The 16,262-nt window shown below is 36.5% G+C and overlaps 2 protein-coding genes across 2 annotated transcripts; one reads left to right on the top strand and one right to left on the bottom strand.

The window, feature by feature from the left end:
* Positions 1-111: 111 nt before the first annotated feature.
* On the bottom strand, positions 112-6,552 carry pola2 (polymerase (DNA directed), alpha 2). Its single transcript, XM_058784400.1, has 19 exons — positions 6,420-6,552; positions 6,065-6,188; positions 4,729-4,853; positions 4,510-4,595; positions 4,348-4,405; positions 4,014-4,123; positions 3,592-3,785; positions 3,319-3,407; positions 3,020-3,172; positions 2,695-2,757; positions 2,534-2,588; positions 2,328-2,452; positions 1,565-1,603; positions 1,400-1,473; positions 1,203-1,311; positions 895-1,001; positions 714-770; positions 462-588; positions 112-375 (listed from the first exon to the last, which is right to left on the bottom strand). The coding sequence occupies exons 2-19, from the start codon at positions 6,144-6,146 to the stop codon at positions 223-225; spliced, it is 1,806 nt and encodes a 601-aa protein (XP_058640383.1). The 5' UTR covers positions 6,147-6,188; positions 6,420-6,552; the 3' UTR covers positions 112-222.
* A 29-nt stretch (positions 6,553-6,581) lies between these two features.
* dimt1l (DIM1 dimethyladenosine transferase 1-like (S. cerevisiae)) lies at positions 6,582-11,356 on the top strand. Its single transcript, XM_058784405.1, has 12 exons — positions 6,582-6,777; positions 6,917-6,990; positions 7,125-7,211; positions 7,329-7,390; positions 7,479-7,572; positions 7,958-8,007; positions 8,278-8,401; positions 8,486-8,578; positions 8,659-8,723; positions 8,828-8,891; positions 9,243-9,349; positions 9,442-11,356. The coding sequence occupies exons 1-12, from the start codon at positions 6,720-6,722 to the stop codon at positions 9,482-9,484; spliced, it is 921 nt and encodes a 306-aa protein (XP_058640388.1). The 5' UTR covers positions 6,582-6,719; the 3' UTR covers positions 9,485-11,356.
* Positions 11,357-16,262: the final 4,906 nt, after the last annotated feature.

Genomic DNA, 16,262 nt, shown 5'->3' with positions numbered 1-16,262 from the left:
GAGGAAGAAAAAGAGCTTGTTTTCAGGAATAACATGCACTGAAGAATCTTTCACAATAACAAGAAAAGTTTTGATTTTGATGACATGGTAACTAGACAAAAAAAAATGGAGTAAAAATGAAGTATTTTATTTTCCAGTCACTTTAAGTGAAAAGTTTTAATACAGACATAAAAAAATACAGACATGATTTAATAAAGTTCTAGCAGTAGGAAAGATAACGTATCATATTTTCACCACCTGTCCTGCTATACATGGGCTCACTCTCTTCCCCTCCACCAGCACAGGGTTTGGCTGAATGAGTAACCTTCCGTAAGTCCCGCCCACCTGTCCTTTAGTGAGACGACCAGGATTAACACACACACAGCCAATCACATCCTGAGAAAAAATGCAAAATTAGTTTTCCAGTCAGAATTGAAATAACCTTTTATTTGACATGGTATCTACAAATATGAGTTATTTACCTTGATGAAATACCGAAGTTCAGAAGGAACGATAAGAATATCAGGCGCGAGGTTCATTTGGCCGAATTGCTGAAACTTGTCATAATCCATGTTGACTTCCTCCGCAGGAGGATAGAGAGGATAGTAGCTAAACGAACAATTAAATAAAATCTCAGGAACAGAAGACGAGAGCACAGCCAAACAACATTTTACTACTAATCAAACATGAGGCAATTTCATTTTAAAGATGAGAAATGAATATGCTCTACTAACCTTCTCTGGGTCAACATGTGTTTCATGATCCGTGAGAAACGTTCTGTGCCCGTGCCACTGCAAATACCGTAATTATACCGTAAATCAGTGCTTTTGCTCACTCATTCCACTGAACATTAACGAAATAATGCAAATTCATATGTTTTCATGAAATAATTACTAGCTGGTTCAGTAGTATTACCTGCTGATCTCTTCAGCTCCCATATGAAACAGAATGTCTGTAGAGGTCAGGCCAAATGTCACATTACCAATGAGGAGAGTGCAGGGGTCAGAAGCTAAGGTCACTCGCTAGGGGTGGAAAATGTATATTGAACAACAAGAGTAGACAGAAACGGTTTAATTATTCAGTTTGAGCATTAAGAGATATTAAATAAACCATGTCTTTCTAATTAAGTTTGCCCTGAATCACACAAAGATAAAATATTAATCACCAGCACTTAATAAATAGGACGGCCAATTACATTCAAAGCATTTAGCTAATCATCTCACCGCTGAATCATCTTTGCTGAGGTTGGTCAGGTTAAAGGGTGGCTGAGGATAAATGTAATGATGATGGACATCCCTCTGAGATGGCACAAACACTAACCTGCATCCAGACCTATAATAAAAGAATGCATGCAATGAAAACTCACAGTTGTGCATTGTGAGCACTTCCTAAAGACGCAAAGGAAAAATTATATACACACCCTTTGGTTCCTTCTACTATGCTGTCCACACATCTCTTGAAGATGCTTTCGAATGTTTCTGTTACCTGGTTTTTCTGTTGAAATGGTTGAACATCAAGTGGTTAGATTTGTGGCCATGATGAAAAATGTTACAGGAATTTCAAAAACACACCAAACCTGGTTTACCTCAATCTGGTCATGTTTGGAATCAACAAAAGGCCCAAACTATAAGACAAATAAATAGTTAATTACTAGTCAAAAATTTCAGATTTAAATAAACTGTATTAAAATGAAAAGCAGTCACACTCTTAAAGGGTTACTCCACCCCAAAATGAAACTTTTGTCATTAATCACTTACCCCTGTGTCGTTCCAAACCTGTAAAAGCTTTGTTTGTCTTCGTAACACAATTTAAGATATTTTGGATGAAATCCAGGAGGCTTGTGATTGTCCCATTGACTGTCAAGCAATTAACACTGTCAAGGCCCAGAAAAGTATAAATAACATTGTCAGAATACTCCATCTGCCATCAGTGGTTCAACCTTAACGTTATGAAGCTACGAGAATACTTTTTGTACGCAAAGAAAAAAATAACGACTTTATTCAACAATTCGTCTGCTCTTTGTCAGCGTAGCGCCATTTTGGAGAATATCCGCTGGACGCAAGCAGCATACACTGTTCTGTGTGTTACGGTTGAACCACTGATGGCAGATGGAGTATTCTGACGATGTTTTTTTTTTAATACTTTTCTGGACCTTGACAGTGTTAATTGTTTGGCAGTCAGTGGGACAGTCACAAGCCTCCCGGATTTCATCCAAAATATCTTAAATTGTGTTACGAAGACAAACAAAGCTTTTACAGGTTTGGAACGACACAGGGGTAAGTGATTAATGACAAAAGTTTCATTTTGGGGTGGAGTAACCCTTTAGATAAAGAGATAAATATACCTACCAGAATGCACACATTAGGACGATCTTTATTGATGATAGTAATGAGGTCAATCAGAGGGTCATAGGTCAGACTTTCAGAGGGGGTGTACGGTCCACAAGCCATCATGACCATCACAGGCTCAGACACTGAAAAATTGTGTTATGAAGGGTTTAATACAAGCATTGCTCTCAACAGGCAAGTTCTTAATACATTTTCACCAATCTTACCCTCATCCATTTCTTGTTTCACTTCGGAAGGACAGCAAAAAGGCAGGGGAATACCCTGGTGGGGAAACAAATCACAGAATAAATATCATAACTCACAATTTAACAAATTCTAACTTAACCCAAACAGATTTAATTTAAAAAGTGCCAATTGCGAGAGATACCTCATATAGTTTGGTAGCAACAAACTTCTCCCCAGAGGGATTCATACCTTCCATCACAACAACCTACAGAAGAGAATAATAGAATGTTGCTAATATAGATAATAATATACGCCAAACACATTGCATAATTAAAAATGGGGGAAAAATACATCCCCTGATACATAATGTTTCTCAAATGAAAAATAATCAGAATTTTAAGTGAATTACTAATAATTCTGGTTCCTGAAAATTATATGTAATATAAAAATATTACTTAGTAATAAGATAAATACAAACATAAAATAAAAAGAAAAAATATACATCATATAGTAGGTGTGTATCTCACCTGTCCAGGAAAAAGTGAGAACTCTTTGAGCTCAGACAGATTCACAGGCACCTGTCTGCCCCCCTGTTCCTGTCCCGCCTCCAGCAGCACAGATTGGGCATTGAGCTTGCCGTTACTGTCACAACACACTTGCCCCAACACTGTGATGTTATCCTACAAGAGAGAGAGAGAAAAATGAGATCACATCTAGTTAAAATGGATACCCACAGACTGCAGAATTAACTTCTGCAGACTTTTTATCACATCAAAAAATATAATTATTTAGCCTCTTTTGTCCATGATAATGTCTGTTCTTGTACCTGAACAGGTAATGAAACTGGAGAGAATTCCTCTATGTTAAAATGGCTTCGCAATTCCTCTCCGAGTTCTTCAATCTTTTCGGTCAAAACTATAGACAACATAGAGAACAAATATAAATATCAAAAAAGACAATAGGTATGTTTCATGCAACACAAACACAAATCTACATGACTACATCCCGCCATGCAGGCAGAACTGTTACAGGAATTGTGGAAGAATCCACATCCAACATGACAATGCACATTTGGACAAGAACAAGAACATGGCCTCACCGTCCCGCACGTCTCTCAGTCTCTGGAACATGTATTTGTAGCTGCTGATGAGTGAATTCTCTCCTCCTTCTAGCATCTCAACCCTCACAGCGCTCTGTCCTTTGCCCGTCCAGCGAGGACCCTGCACCACTCCAAACGACGAAACCACCTCTCCTCGCCCACCACGCATGCCATATTTTTGAGAAGGGGTTGCACTACACAAACATATAACACAACTCTATTTTTATAGATCAAATTAATTACATTATCTGGAAGTTGAAAGACTTAAGATTCCGGTTATCCTGCTTATTATTCCACACTGTCTTTAAGGTAATTATTGGTAGCTCAGGTTATGGTTGCATTGGTGATTTTGTTAATGGTTCTGTTTACTCATAAATACCTCATATATTCAAATCTGAATAAATGTTTGATGATTTTATTACCTTGGAGAGAAGCTGGCAGGTGACAGCAATAGACTGGGACTGGTGAGTCGGGCCACACTTCTCTTGGACTGAGGATGTTCTGGGGTGGTCAGCGGTCGCTTCTGAGAGCCCTGCAGTCACATAGAGATAGGAATACATTTACATTTGTGCTTTCTTACCAATCCAGTTTCCAAGAAAGAAAATTTCAATATACTGAAAATGACAGCATTTGAGCATATCAAATAAACAGCTCGGTTTACTTTTAAGAGCTGAGCTATACAAGATTTTTTATCTGTCCATCTACCGTACATTTCCATCAAGTGTTCCATATTAATCTGTCTCCAATTTTTCTTACTTTGGCAGGTGTTGAATAGGAATCTAGCAAGCTCTCCTCTTCCTCTTCTGCTCGGATTCTGTGTGACTCTGTCAAGAAAATTACTTTGAGCATTTATAGTGAACAAAATACACAACAACTGCATCAAATTCAACCCAGTGATGGTTTGAGCGATAAGGATACAGTTCCTGGATAGAGTTTATGTCTCTTGTCTTGTTAAACTGGCTTCCCTTTGATGAGCCTTTAGGCTTTTTCCTCTTGTTCAGTATCTGTAAGGAGTACATAAACAGTACACAAATTACGCAGGGAAACATAGGGTTTTTTATTCATTAAGATAAATAAAAAATGGAGATCTTAGAGTATCTGTGTTGCAGTTATCATGTTTTGCACACTTATACTAACTTCATGTTCAAACTGGTCCAGATTATCAAGAGTGAGAGGCAGCTGGTTTCTACTGGAGCTGAAAGCAAACCACTCACATACGATCTCTTCCCCCTTCTGCCTGTGACACAAACACAGCTCCAACACTACAAGAGACAATTATTACAGCATATGACCATTGTAAGAGTGTAATGTTTTATATATTTCAGGGCTGCTAACTCTCATGCATTCAGCATGAGACTTACGCAATTGACACTTTTCTCACGCTACACATCCATTTTCTCATGCAGTCAAAAGCACCTTCAGTTAAAACTGTAATAATATGATATTGACTAACGGCCATACCCTGTACAAGCAGCAAAGTTTCGGGAGTGACATATAAATCCCTCATGAATGAAGGATTCATTTTGGAATGGGAGAAAAATATAATTTCTCAGAACAAATGTTCAAGCTATGCAGACTAATAGATTAATAGAGAAATATTAGAATTTTCGTGTCAAAATATTTTTAAATGCGGTTGCAATTATTTATAAAGGTAGCTAATAACTAGATCTTGCAATTCTTTCACTGTACATTGCTATTCTTGTTGTGGTAAAAAGTTAATAGTTTTGCAGCACTGCAACAGTTATTTTACATCATTTTATGATAAAAACACAGTATGACATAATGTCCAGATGTCAGACAAAGCTCTGCTGACAGGTATTTTATTTATATATTTTTTGTATTACAAAATGATAGCATAAATGGTAAAAAATATTTATGGCAGGTAAATTTCCTCAAATCACCAGAAAATTTTGTCTGTATCATGATTAAAGGGGCAGATGTGGCAAAAAGTTTTAGGCCCTGCTTGCAAAAGTGTAGAAATGAAAACAAAAGTATAGTAATTTCCCTACTGTAGAATAAGGTAAAATAACATACCTGAGAAATACTCATTTTCATTTGTTTTACAGAATTGTTTTCCAATATTACTGTCATAGGAATAATAATATAAAATTCTTACTATTATATTCAAATTTGTTTGGTTTCCAAACAACTAGAACTAGACTGAGACACTATATCACAACTAAAAAGAGAACTGAGTCCCCTTTAAACCTAAAGAACAAGTAAATTCACCAGTTTTTTTCTCTGTTTAGTTTGCACACTGAACCTGTATTGGAGCTCTTAATTTTGAACTCTCAATATGCATCAGATAGCTGAATTTAATTTTAAAATGTACAAAATTTTCTTACAGGGGTACAGCCTAAACTCAAAAGTTGGCAGCCCTGCGTGCGTGTGTATTACATAATTTCACTAAATTAGTATTTATAATACTAAATTAACAAAAATTAAAACAACAAATAAGAAGCTTGACATTTACTTTTATCCACAGTGTCATCGTTGAAGGCGATGCTGAAGGTGTCCAGTTCAGATTTGATGTCCTCTGCAGTGGCTGATGCCATTGTTATTGTGTCCTCCGATGTTCAAATATGAAGAATCTGTAACTTAAGAACAGAAGCAAGAAGATGCATACATGTTCCGAAAAACAGATTCGCAATTGTAACTTACCAGAGAGAAATATTAGAGTCCGGCTAAATAAAACGCCGAACTAGCGCTAAACACAAGAACTTAACAACATGTTTTACTTTTTAAATACAATTTTATTCAGCGGAAGATAAAGCGCGAAATAAAAAACTTATCTTTAACGCAGATTATATAGTAATGTGAAAGATTACCTATTATATAAACATCAAAAAATCAGCTGTCATATTCCTCAACAGTCTTTGCATCACGTTCGGATTGCCGCGAAAAAGAACCCGCAAAACAGCGCTTAAAGGTCACTTCCGGTTCCGCCATGCGTCCTCCACGGCGCTAGAGGGAGCTTGAGGCTGTCGACTGATTTCCATCCGATCAGCTGAGAGAAACCAAAGGAACTAAAGCCAGCGGTTGCTGCACGTGTTTATGATACAGTAAACGTATACGCACATTTGTACTGTAAATTTCACAGTTTGGAATTTCAAACATTACTTATCAAAATGCCGAAGGTTAAAGCTGAGAAGAAATCTCGACAACACCAGGAGGTGAAGAGTCAAGGTAGGTTAAGTTCATGTTTTGTACTGTGTATGCTTTATGACTAAGAAAATGAAGCCTTTTTTCGGACCATAATGTTTGTGTTTGTATTGTGACATTATTAATGACATTTAAACATTCAATGTTTATTGATCTTTTTCAGGAATTATGTTCAATACTGGTATCGGTCAGCATATTTTAAAAAATCCATTGGTTGTCAACGGCATCATAGAGAAGGTCGGTAACGTTAGTGTGGATTTTGACTCTTTCTGTCAAAATTTTAATTTTATATTTCTGCCAAGTAATTTTTCTTCAAAAGAAAGTGACTGTATGTGTTAATACACTGGAACATAATCATAATGTCTTTGCAGGCAGCATTACGACCAACAGATGTGGTTCTGGAAGTTGGTCCTGGAACTGGTAACATGACTGTCAAACTTCTGGAGAAAGCCAAGAAAGTAAATAAGTTACATTAAATGTTTATTGCTGGATTTTAAGTAGCGATTCATGGATTTATATTTATTATTATTTACCCCTCAAAGCAAAACAATGTCTTTATTTACTATAATTTAAAGGTGGTTGCCTGTGAGTTGGACACCAGGCTTGTTGCTGAACTTCAAAAAAGAGTCCAGTGCACGTGAGTGTTTTTCATACACATTCATTGTCACTGTTGTCAAGATTGAATTTAAAAATCAGTTTGATTGAAAAATCTGTTTTCAATACAGTCCAATGCAAAACAAGCTTCAGATCCTCATAGGAGACGTCCTCAAGACGGAGCTCCCCTTTTTTGATGTCTGTGTGGCTAACTTGCCATATCAGGTATTGGTTCAGAGATTTTTTTTCTCCTTATGCTGTAGATCTGTCTTCAGAGTTACTGGTAACACTTCACGTCGGGGTCCTATTAGTTAATGCATTAACTAACATTCAGCAACACATTTGTTTTAGTACTTGTCGAAGTTTTTTTTTTTTAGCATTAGTTATTGAAACAACCGTTCATTTTTTGTTCCTATAAGCTCAGGTCCAATAGATAATATTAACAGATTTGATTTTAATAATGTGCCTTATCTGTAAATGTTGAAATTAACAGTAACTAACTGAGATAAACTTTAGAAGTATTTGTCATGTTAATGTAGTTAACAAATGAAACCTTATTGTAAAGTGTTAGCAAATCACTGGTATTCACACTGAGATTTTTTTTCTCTAGATATCGTCACCTTTCGTGTTCAAGCTGTTACTTCACAGGCCGTTTTTTAGGTAAGAACTTGTTTTTCAGGCTGGTCCTATAAACGTGGATGTAGAACGGAGTAAACAAACTACTGTTTCACACTTTAAACTGAAAGATACTGCCATAATATTGAGCATTATGATTTCTTCCATTCACATTTGTATGGGTAGCTCATTTTCTCCCCATTATACTGTCTACGACTTTACAAAACCATTATAAAACCCAAAGCATTACAATGGAAAATAATAATGAAAAGTTAGAACAGTTTGAGTTGAGTTTTGTGTTTATTTTGTGTGTAGGTGTGCTGTGCTGATGTTCCAGAGGGAATTTGCCATGCGGTTGGTGGCTAAACCAGGAGACAAGCTGTACTGCAGGCTGTCCATCAACACACAGCTCCTAGCCCGTGTGGACCACCTCATGAAGGTTGGTGCCTGTTCAGATTCATTTAATGCATTCTCATTATAATTCATATGTGAAATCATACACTAAAATGTTATGCTTATGAAGGTGGGAAAGAACAATTTCAGACCACCTCCAAAAGTAGAGTCCAGCGTGGTGAGGATAGAGCCCAAAAATCCTCCACCACCTATCAACTTCCAGGTAATTGTCCTTAATTGAAGTGTGTATATTGACTTTGCAGTAATTGGAAATAACATAATCTTGTTTTTCCACATTTATAGGAATGGGATGGTCTTGTCAGAATTGCATTTGTCCGAAAGAACAAAACACTCAGTGCTGCCTTCAAGTAAGACGTCCCTAAATGGTGTTTTGCTGAGCGATCAATAGTAATGAATTTAAGAAGCTGGCCAGTCATGATATGGAACTGACTTTTTTTTTTTTTTAATGCAGGTCTGCTGCAGTTGAACAGTTATTGGAGAAGAACTATAGAATCCATTGCTCCGTGCACAGCATAGTGAGTCTGCTTCACAACGACACTTTAAATATACTTGACTTGAGACACCCTTATATTTATAGCTTTTGAGGGTCTTAAGAAGTCTTAATTCACCCTTCCACAAATTAAGGCAGCAAGTCCTAAATTCATAGTCATGGCATTTGAAGTTGCGTACATTGCAAAAAATGGTCTTCCTTAGTATTTTTGTCTTGTTTAAAGTACAAATACAGCCTTAAATCTGTGTTCCCTTTCATTTATTCCTTAAATTTTCTTTAATTGGTTTAAAAAAGGTTTTGGAAAACGTCTTGCATTTACCCTCTTAAAGCCTGCAGAAATCCTTGCATTAAAATACATTTCCAAATTGTATTGCAGGAAATACAACATGATTTCAACATTGCTCAGAAAATTGAAAGCATCCTTCAAGAGTCGAAGTTTAGCGACAAGAGGGCACGCTCCATGGATATAGATGATTTCATGGTGTAAGTATGATGCACTTTGCTTCATAAAAAATACTTTTTTTATTGTTTGTTTTTTCGTTAAGTATCTTTTCTGCATCCGTATTTTATGGTAGGCTTCTTCATGCATTCAACTCCGCTGGGATACACTTCTCCTAAGACTTAAGAAACCGTGAACAGCTACTAGGCTGACAGGAAGTGATGTCACAATCTTCTCCTATTTTATTGATGCTATGTGAAGAAATGAATGATATTTCTTTTCAATGGACATGCAGTGGAACAACTAATCACTCAGGCTGGAAATGTTTTGTGCCTTTCCTGAATCAGGAAGTATTTACGAACTTCATTCAGAGTTAAAACTAGTGACTGTGTTAAGCGGTTTTGAAGAATACATCTTGGGTTTTTGTAAGTTATCTTTGTGTACTCACTCTGCAATTGTGAGTATACCAGTTTGGTATAACTGAGGTTGTCACAAAGATTATTAAACTTCATCCCCATGAGTCTCAGCACTGCACACACAACATACTATCCCGCCACTGTGTACTGCTCAATACCGAACTGTCAAACTGAGAAATTATAAACTGCTAACACTTCACAATAAGGTTCAGTTGGTTAACCTAATGTATGTATCAGGTGTCATGAAATAATTGATGGCATTTCTACAGTATTTTGTATTTAGCTTAATGTTAATTTATAAATATAGTAATTGTTAATTTAGTAAACCTGAATTAGTGTATATATAAAAAATTAATCTAAGTTAATAAATGCTGTAAAAGTATTATTCATTATTTGTCCATACAATTGCATTAATGTTAACAACTTGGAACTTATGGTCAAGTGTTACCTATACATTTTTATTAATATTGTACCAACAGTTAAGGTAATAAGGTTACTAGCTTGTAATCCTTGTGTAAATATAATGGCTAATTATGTAATAGGGGATTGAACTATTCTCAGATTAATTTAAGGCATGTTTCTTAGGAAGGTTTCGCTGTACAAGGTCAATAAAACCATTGAAAAAGTTTTGTTAAAACTTCAGTATTTAAAAATCAAGAACAAGATCTGCATATAAATGTTTTGACTTTAAAAGAAACTTGAGAAAACGTTTGTTTTGTTGCTCACATAACCTGTGTGAGACTTGTCAGTAGTGTGTTTCTTTCTATTATAAATCACTTTGAACTGTTCAAAGACACTCAACAGCTTTAAGTTGTGCTGTCAGCAAAGCCGAGTTTCAGATCCTCCTCCTGTTTTGATACAGGAAGAAAGTGAAAGATGGAAATCTGAACTTGAGAAAAGTTGCTCTAATGCAACAATTATATAGTGAAGATACTTTTTTTTTTGCATGGTAAGCAACGCTTGAGTAAAGCTTTTGATTACAATGTTATGCTTGCCCATACTTTACCTAATTCTGTGCAATGTTGAATATAAATACAAATGAATGAATGACTTGAGGCCCTTTTGTGCACCAAACACACGAGGACCATCCACCAGATACTTACCAACTTCCTGAGCGTCCTCCGCAAGAAAAAAAAAAAGTAAATAAAAACTTAGTCTGGTTTACTGGTCTGTTGGACTGTTTTAGAAGGATTGTGGGCACATTTGAGCTGATCCGAACCATTTAAACCAGTCTTTTTCTTTCACCAATGTGTATTCTCTTTCATAAAAAGGCTAAATATTGGTGGTCATTCACATGAAATACAATTAAACGAGTGTACAATTGTTTTGGTCGTTAGAATAAAAGTGGATTATCCCTATGGCGGTTTCGTGCGAGTTTCCAGCTGTTTGTTGTCGTTACATTATTTGACCACTAGATGGCTCTGAAGTACCGCTACAGATGTTTTGTATAGCGTACTATGTACATGAAGCGACTATCTTTCTTTAAATACATGACTAAAGAAAGCAAAAATTGTGAATGAGATTCATCTTTTAAAAATAAATAAAATGGAAATAGTTTTGTCACAGCATAGGGCATAATTAGGAGGACTGAGACTGTTGCTTGATAAATTAAAGTCGGTAAATTCTACGTTTTCCTCCTCACCAACGTGGCTGATTTCACTCCTACCAACAGCAAAATGTCACTGCGTGTCACTGAGCTGAAGTTTCGTACTGTAGTATTGACAGCTCCAGCTCTATTGATTGATAGCAGGCAGGGACTGGTATATTCAGGGGTGAAGTGTCTTGCTCTATGGGGAACAGGAAGGAATTCATTTAAGAGTTGGAGCTCCACAGGTGTACAGCCTCATATGAGTGACAATGGCCTCTACTGTCAATCAATACAAGAGTTTGGAGCTCAGAGATAGGTAGATAGAATTTTACTTTTTCATATTGTTTACTTTGTTCACTTTTACGCATTGTATAGTTTTTCATTCTTACATTACCATGAAAAATTCTGGGGTCGATAGGTTTCTTTTTAGTCTCTTATGCTACCTAGGCTGCATTCATAATATAATAGATTATACATATACTATATTTAAAATATAGTAAAGGCAGTAATATTGTGAAATATTATTGCTGTTTTCTAGAAATATTTTAAAATGTAATTGATTCATGTGATGGCAAAGCTGAATTTTCAACAGCCATTACTCCAGTCTTCAGTGTCACATGATCCTTCAGAAACCATTTTAATATGCTGATTTGGTGTGCAAGAAACTTTTCTTATTATTATCAATGTTGAAAACAGCTGTGCTGATTAAAAGTTTTTGTGGAAAACATTATCCTTTTTTTTTTTTTCAGGATTCTTTGATAAATAGAATGTTCAAAACCACAGTGTTTATTTGGAATAGAAATCTTTTAACATTATAACGTGACACAAATGTCTTTGATTTAATGTATCCTTGCTGAATAAAAATATTAATTTCTTAATAGCGACCCTAAACTTCTAAACGGTAATGAATAGGCGATATTTTTGCATTGAAAGAGATGGAGATAAATTTGAAGTTTTATGAAATTTTAGAAATTCCCCACATTGACTCTCAACACTCCTCACAAATCACACATTTTAAAGCGATGCATAATACATGAAATTAAGAAGCGCACACAGTTATGTTTGACATTTCCTGAGCTAAATGTCACCTGAACAGGTGTATATCCTAATGCAGGACGTCCTGCAGTGCAACTGAGCTTTTTTTGCATCGCACCTGCTCATTTAAACAGATCCCTCTCTAACTGTTTCACAGCATATCGCTTTATCTTGCGGCAGATGTGACTGAATCATCTGCGAAATCTATGTGGCCTTACAGCAAAATGTGTTCAGCAGTATTACAAACTTTCCGGCTGAGTCACAAACGCTCAGTTATCCTTGCGCAGACTCTCCGTTTTCTGCTTGGCTCCTGAAGTCATGATGAAAATTATTAATTGGGCTTTAGGTGTGAATCCATCTCATGCTGCCCGGATACTGTCCTAGTTTTCCTGTATACGCAGGTTCTTGCCAGTCGCTGAGCCTCAGGCCTGCTGATAGAGTCTGGATTAGAAATTCAAATGTCTTACTTCTTTGAAGTAAAGCAAGCGAGCTTTTGAGTCTGGCACCCGGAGGACATGCCAACCCAGTCTACACATTGATCCTGTGAAACGTGTTTGACTTTGAAATTTATTTATTTATCTATCTTTATACTGTATCTGGTTCTTTTTCCCTATTAAATTGTTCACTTGGGGCAGACACTTAGATTCTCTTGATCACTCTCTGTGATACAGAATAAAGGAGAACTCTGAGCGACTGGAGGCAATGGGAAATATCTGACCTGTGGTTCAAGCATCAGTCACTGCATGGCTTAATCTGAAGTTTCAATGTCACTGTTGCTTTCTATTGTAGTTGTAGAAGTTCTCCTTGCCTTCATTGACCTCCGTGTTGCAATGAATGTAGTGGCCGTGTCTGATTGGCTGGTTGCAGCAGACCGTGGGGGTGTCCCATAAATACTCACTGTAGCATTTAGCTGCTGTCAGAGTCAATGGTGCAGGACGATCTTAACGACCCCCAGACACTGATGCCTTGATAAGCTAATCTTAAAGGAACTCCATCAATGAGAAGGTCACGATGAGAATCTCATCATAGTGTTGAATGTGTTAGCTGGCTGTGATGATTTGTTCTATCACATTGGGATCCATTATGGATTTTGCATCTGTGGTGTGTCAATATGTGCTTTTGTAAATTTGTGGTACTATTGATATCATTCATTCCTTTAGCCAGCATTTGAGGGAGTCAGTCCCAAAGCACTTCTTTTTTTTTAATGTTGACTTTTTAATCATTATTAGGGTAGAGAAAGTAAAAGTAATTATTATTATTTTATATATATTTTAAAAATTTGTGAACATACTTAAACCCATAATTAATTTTAAAAAAGCATTAAAAATCATGCTATTCCACACATGTATGTTGTCCTTTTTTTCTGCTGAACACAAAATAAGATATTTTGAAGAATGTTGGGGTCTAAAAATATTGGACCCCATTGACTTTATCGACTAGTATAAACAAAACCCCACCAATATCTTCTTTTGTGTTCTACAGAAAAAGGCCAGACAGGTTTAGTTAGGGTGAATAAATGATGACAGAGTTTCCATTTTGGGGTGTACTGTCGATTTTCAGAGAATATATCCTGAATTAAATAAGTTGGCAAGTTATTTGCAAATCATTTTCTTGCTTTAAACAGAAATATTTATTTAACAAGAAAAAATTGCTGTCCTTTGCCAGTTTATATCTGGTGCATTTTGCTTCTCTACTTTTATAGATGCATTTTACATCAAAAGGGATGATTAAGACAATATTATTCTGCAGTACATCAGTCCATGATGATAAATCACTGTACACTTCTTAAGTATTTTTGTAACTTTTCCCAATTAAAATATTTCCTTCAAGCACTTTTTAAATATAACCTGATTTGATGATCAAGATACAAAAACAAATCTATGTATCCTGTGCAGAATTCCTTCTCAAGTAAATGCATTTTGTTTTAAGGATTTTTACCATTTTTATTCGAACACACAAATCACACAAGCCTAATTAAAAACTCATCAAGAAGTCTTTTTTGCACTATATTGAAATACTGAGGTAATTTCTTCTCTTTCTAAATATTTCACTTTTTTTAATATTAAATGCTGTTGACGTTACTCCCTTGTTAATTTAATGTGATCTCACACCAGACCTTTGAATTAGTGATACCCCAGTGACAAGTTCATTTCTTAAGAGCTTTCACACTGATGATTAGGCCCGTGACTGTCTGCCTTCTCTTCATATATTTCCTCTCCTGCTCTCTCAGACTAACGGATGCTTGAAATGCACGCCGTGGCTGTACATTGAGGTATTCCCTGCGTGCTCAGTGGGACGTGGCACAGGAGCGCGGCTGGGGTCTGACCTGGGCCCCCCCTGTCGGATATTGATGTCTGCAGATGTTCACATACAGAAAGGGCAGCTTCATCCCCTCCTGCTCCTGATAAATCATATAAGGGAGGGATTCACACTGCATTATTGATGGTCCGCAGGGAGGGATGAGAGAGGGCTTACTAGAGAAAGAGAGAGAGAGAAAAAAAGTGCTGTTCAGCCTTTTCAGCTGCCCAAGGTTAGCCAGACACCAGTTAAGAGATCCTGACAGGTGTGTATGTGTGTGTGTTAGTGAGAGAAAGATTTTCCCCATGGGAGACGATGATCTGGAGTTTTTGAGAGCCAGCCTTGCTGTGACAGGCCTCTCCACAGCAACCTGTCAGGGCAGCCCCTTTCAAGCAGGTTTGAGGGATGTCATGAGGCTGTGGCATGGCGGTCTTTCGGAGGGGGAGGGAGAGAGAAAGACAGATTGAATGGAGAGCCGTATTTCCTGCGCTCGCCCCGCTGACTATAACAGGCATGGATTTTATGAGGCTGTGAAGCTCAATCAGTTAGCGCACACTCCATGAAAAGAGTGTTTTTGTACACAGCCTCATGCATTCTGCGACTTTCATTTTCATAATTTAAACATCAGTGCCCTTTAGGCACAAGAAGGAATTCTGGCTTTGTTCAGAGTAGCATACTAACATGCTTCTCTTACTATTTCTGCACTATTTGTGTATTATAAAATGTAAAATGTGCAACATTTTTTACACATAGAATACCCAGATGGATTTGCAATGTGTAGTGTATGACACTACATGGAACATTGTATCCCATAATGCACTGTGCTCAACTGCAATCTCTTTTTTAACTTTGAATATTTGATTAGTCTGCCAAAAGGTAAGAAATGTTACAGTAATGTGAATTAAAAACAGAGATTGGCTATTTGATTTTAAGGAGGATAAAAGACAATCATGTAATATTGTGAGGTCACGTGACAACCATGTGGAGCTTGAAATGTGGAATGCTTGTTTCGTGTAAAATTGGAATTCCATTCCCAGCATCATCTATTTTATGTGAGTATCCCTGGCCAGCATGTGACAAAATAAGTTATTTAAAATAACAACAACAACAATAATAATAATGATATTTAGTGATTTATTTATTGCATTTTGAGAGCTGAATATGTCATTTCTACCAACATACTATAAGTACTGCACTTGCTGCTACTATTAAGATATGGTAAACTGGTATTAGCCACCGTCATTAAAAAAGTAAAAATAAAGAATAATTCTAAAGGCTACTTTAACAGTTTAAAGGCTGGAAAGCACTGTACAATTTTTAAAATCAAAGCAGATTTTCAAACACTGGGCATCATTCGCTATATGACTGAAAATCACACTCTGCCAGACTCTCAGGTCATTCTGAATACAGCAAACACACAGAGAAACATGCATATGCCTTTTAAAATAAGCTCAAAATATCCTCTGACTGGATGGAATCATAGTCTGTAGCTAAAAAAAAGTAATTGGAGTCTGTGGCCATCTTACACTATGGAATTTTCTCTGAAAACTGTAATCTTCAACTGTCCAAAATCTGCAGACTGGCTCTGGTTTTCAGCAACTATAGTGTTGACTCAGGAAA

Source organism: Onychostoma macrolepis, chromosome 08 (assembly GCF_012432095.1).
Source record: "Onychostoma macrolepis isolate SWU-2019 chromosome 08, ASM1243209v1, whole genome shotgun sequence".
Taxonomy (NCBI): domain Eukaryota; kingdom Metazoa; phylum Chordata; class Actinopteri; order Cypriniformes; family Cyprinidae; genus Onychostoma; species Onychostoma macrolepis.
Note: the sequence above shows the minus strand (reverse complement) of the source record. Positions and strands in the feature narration are given on the sequence as shown.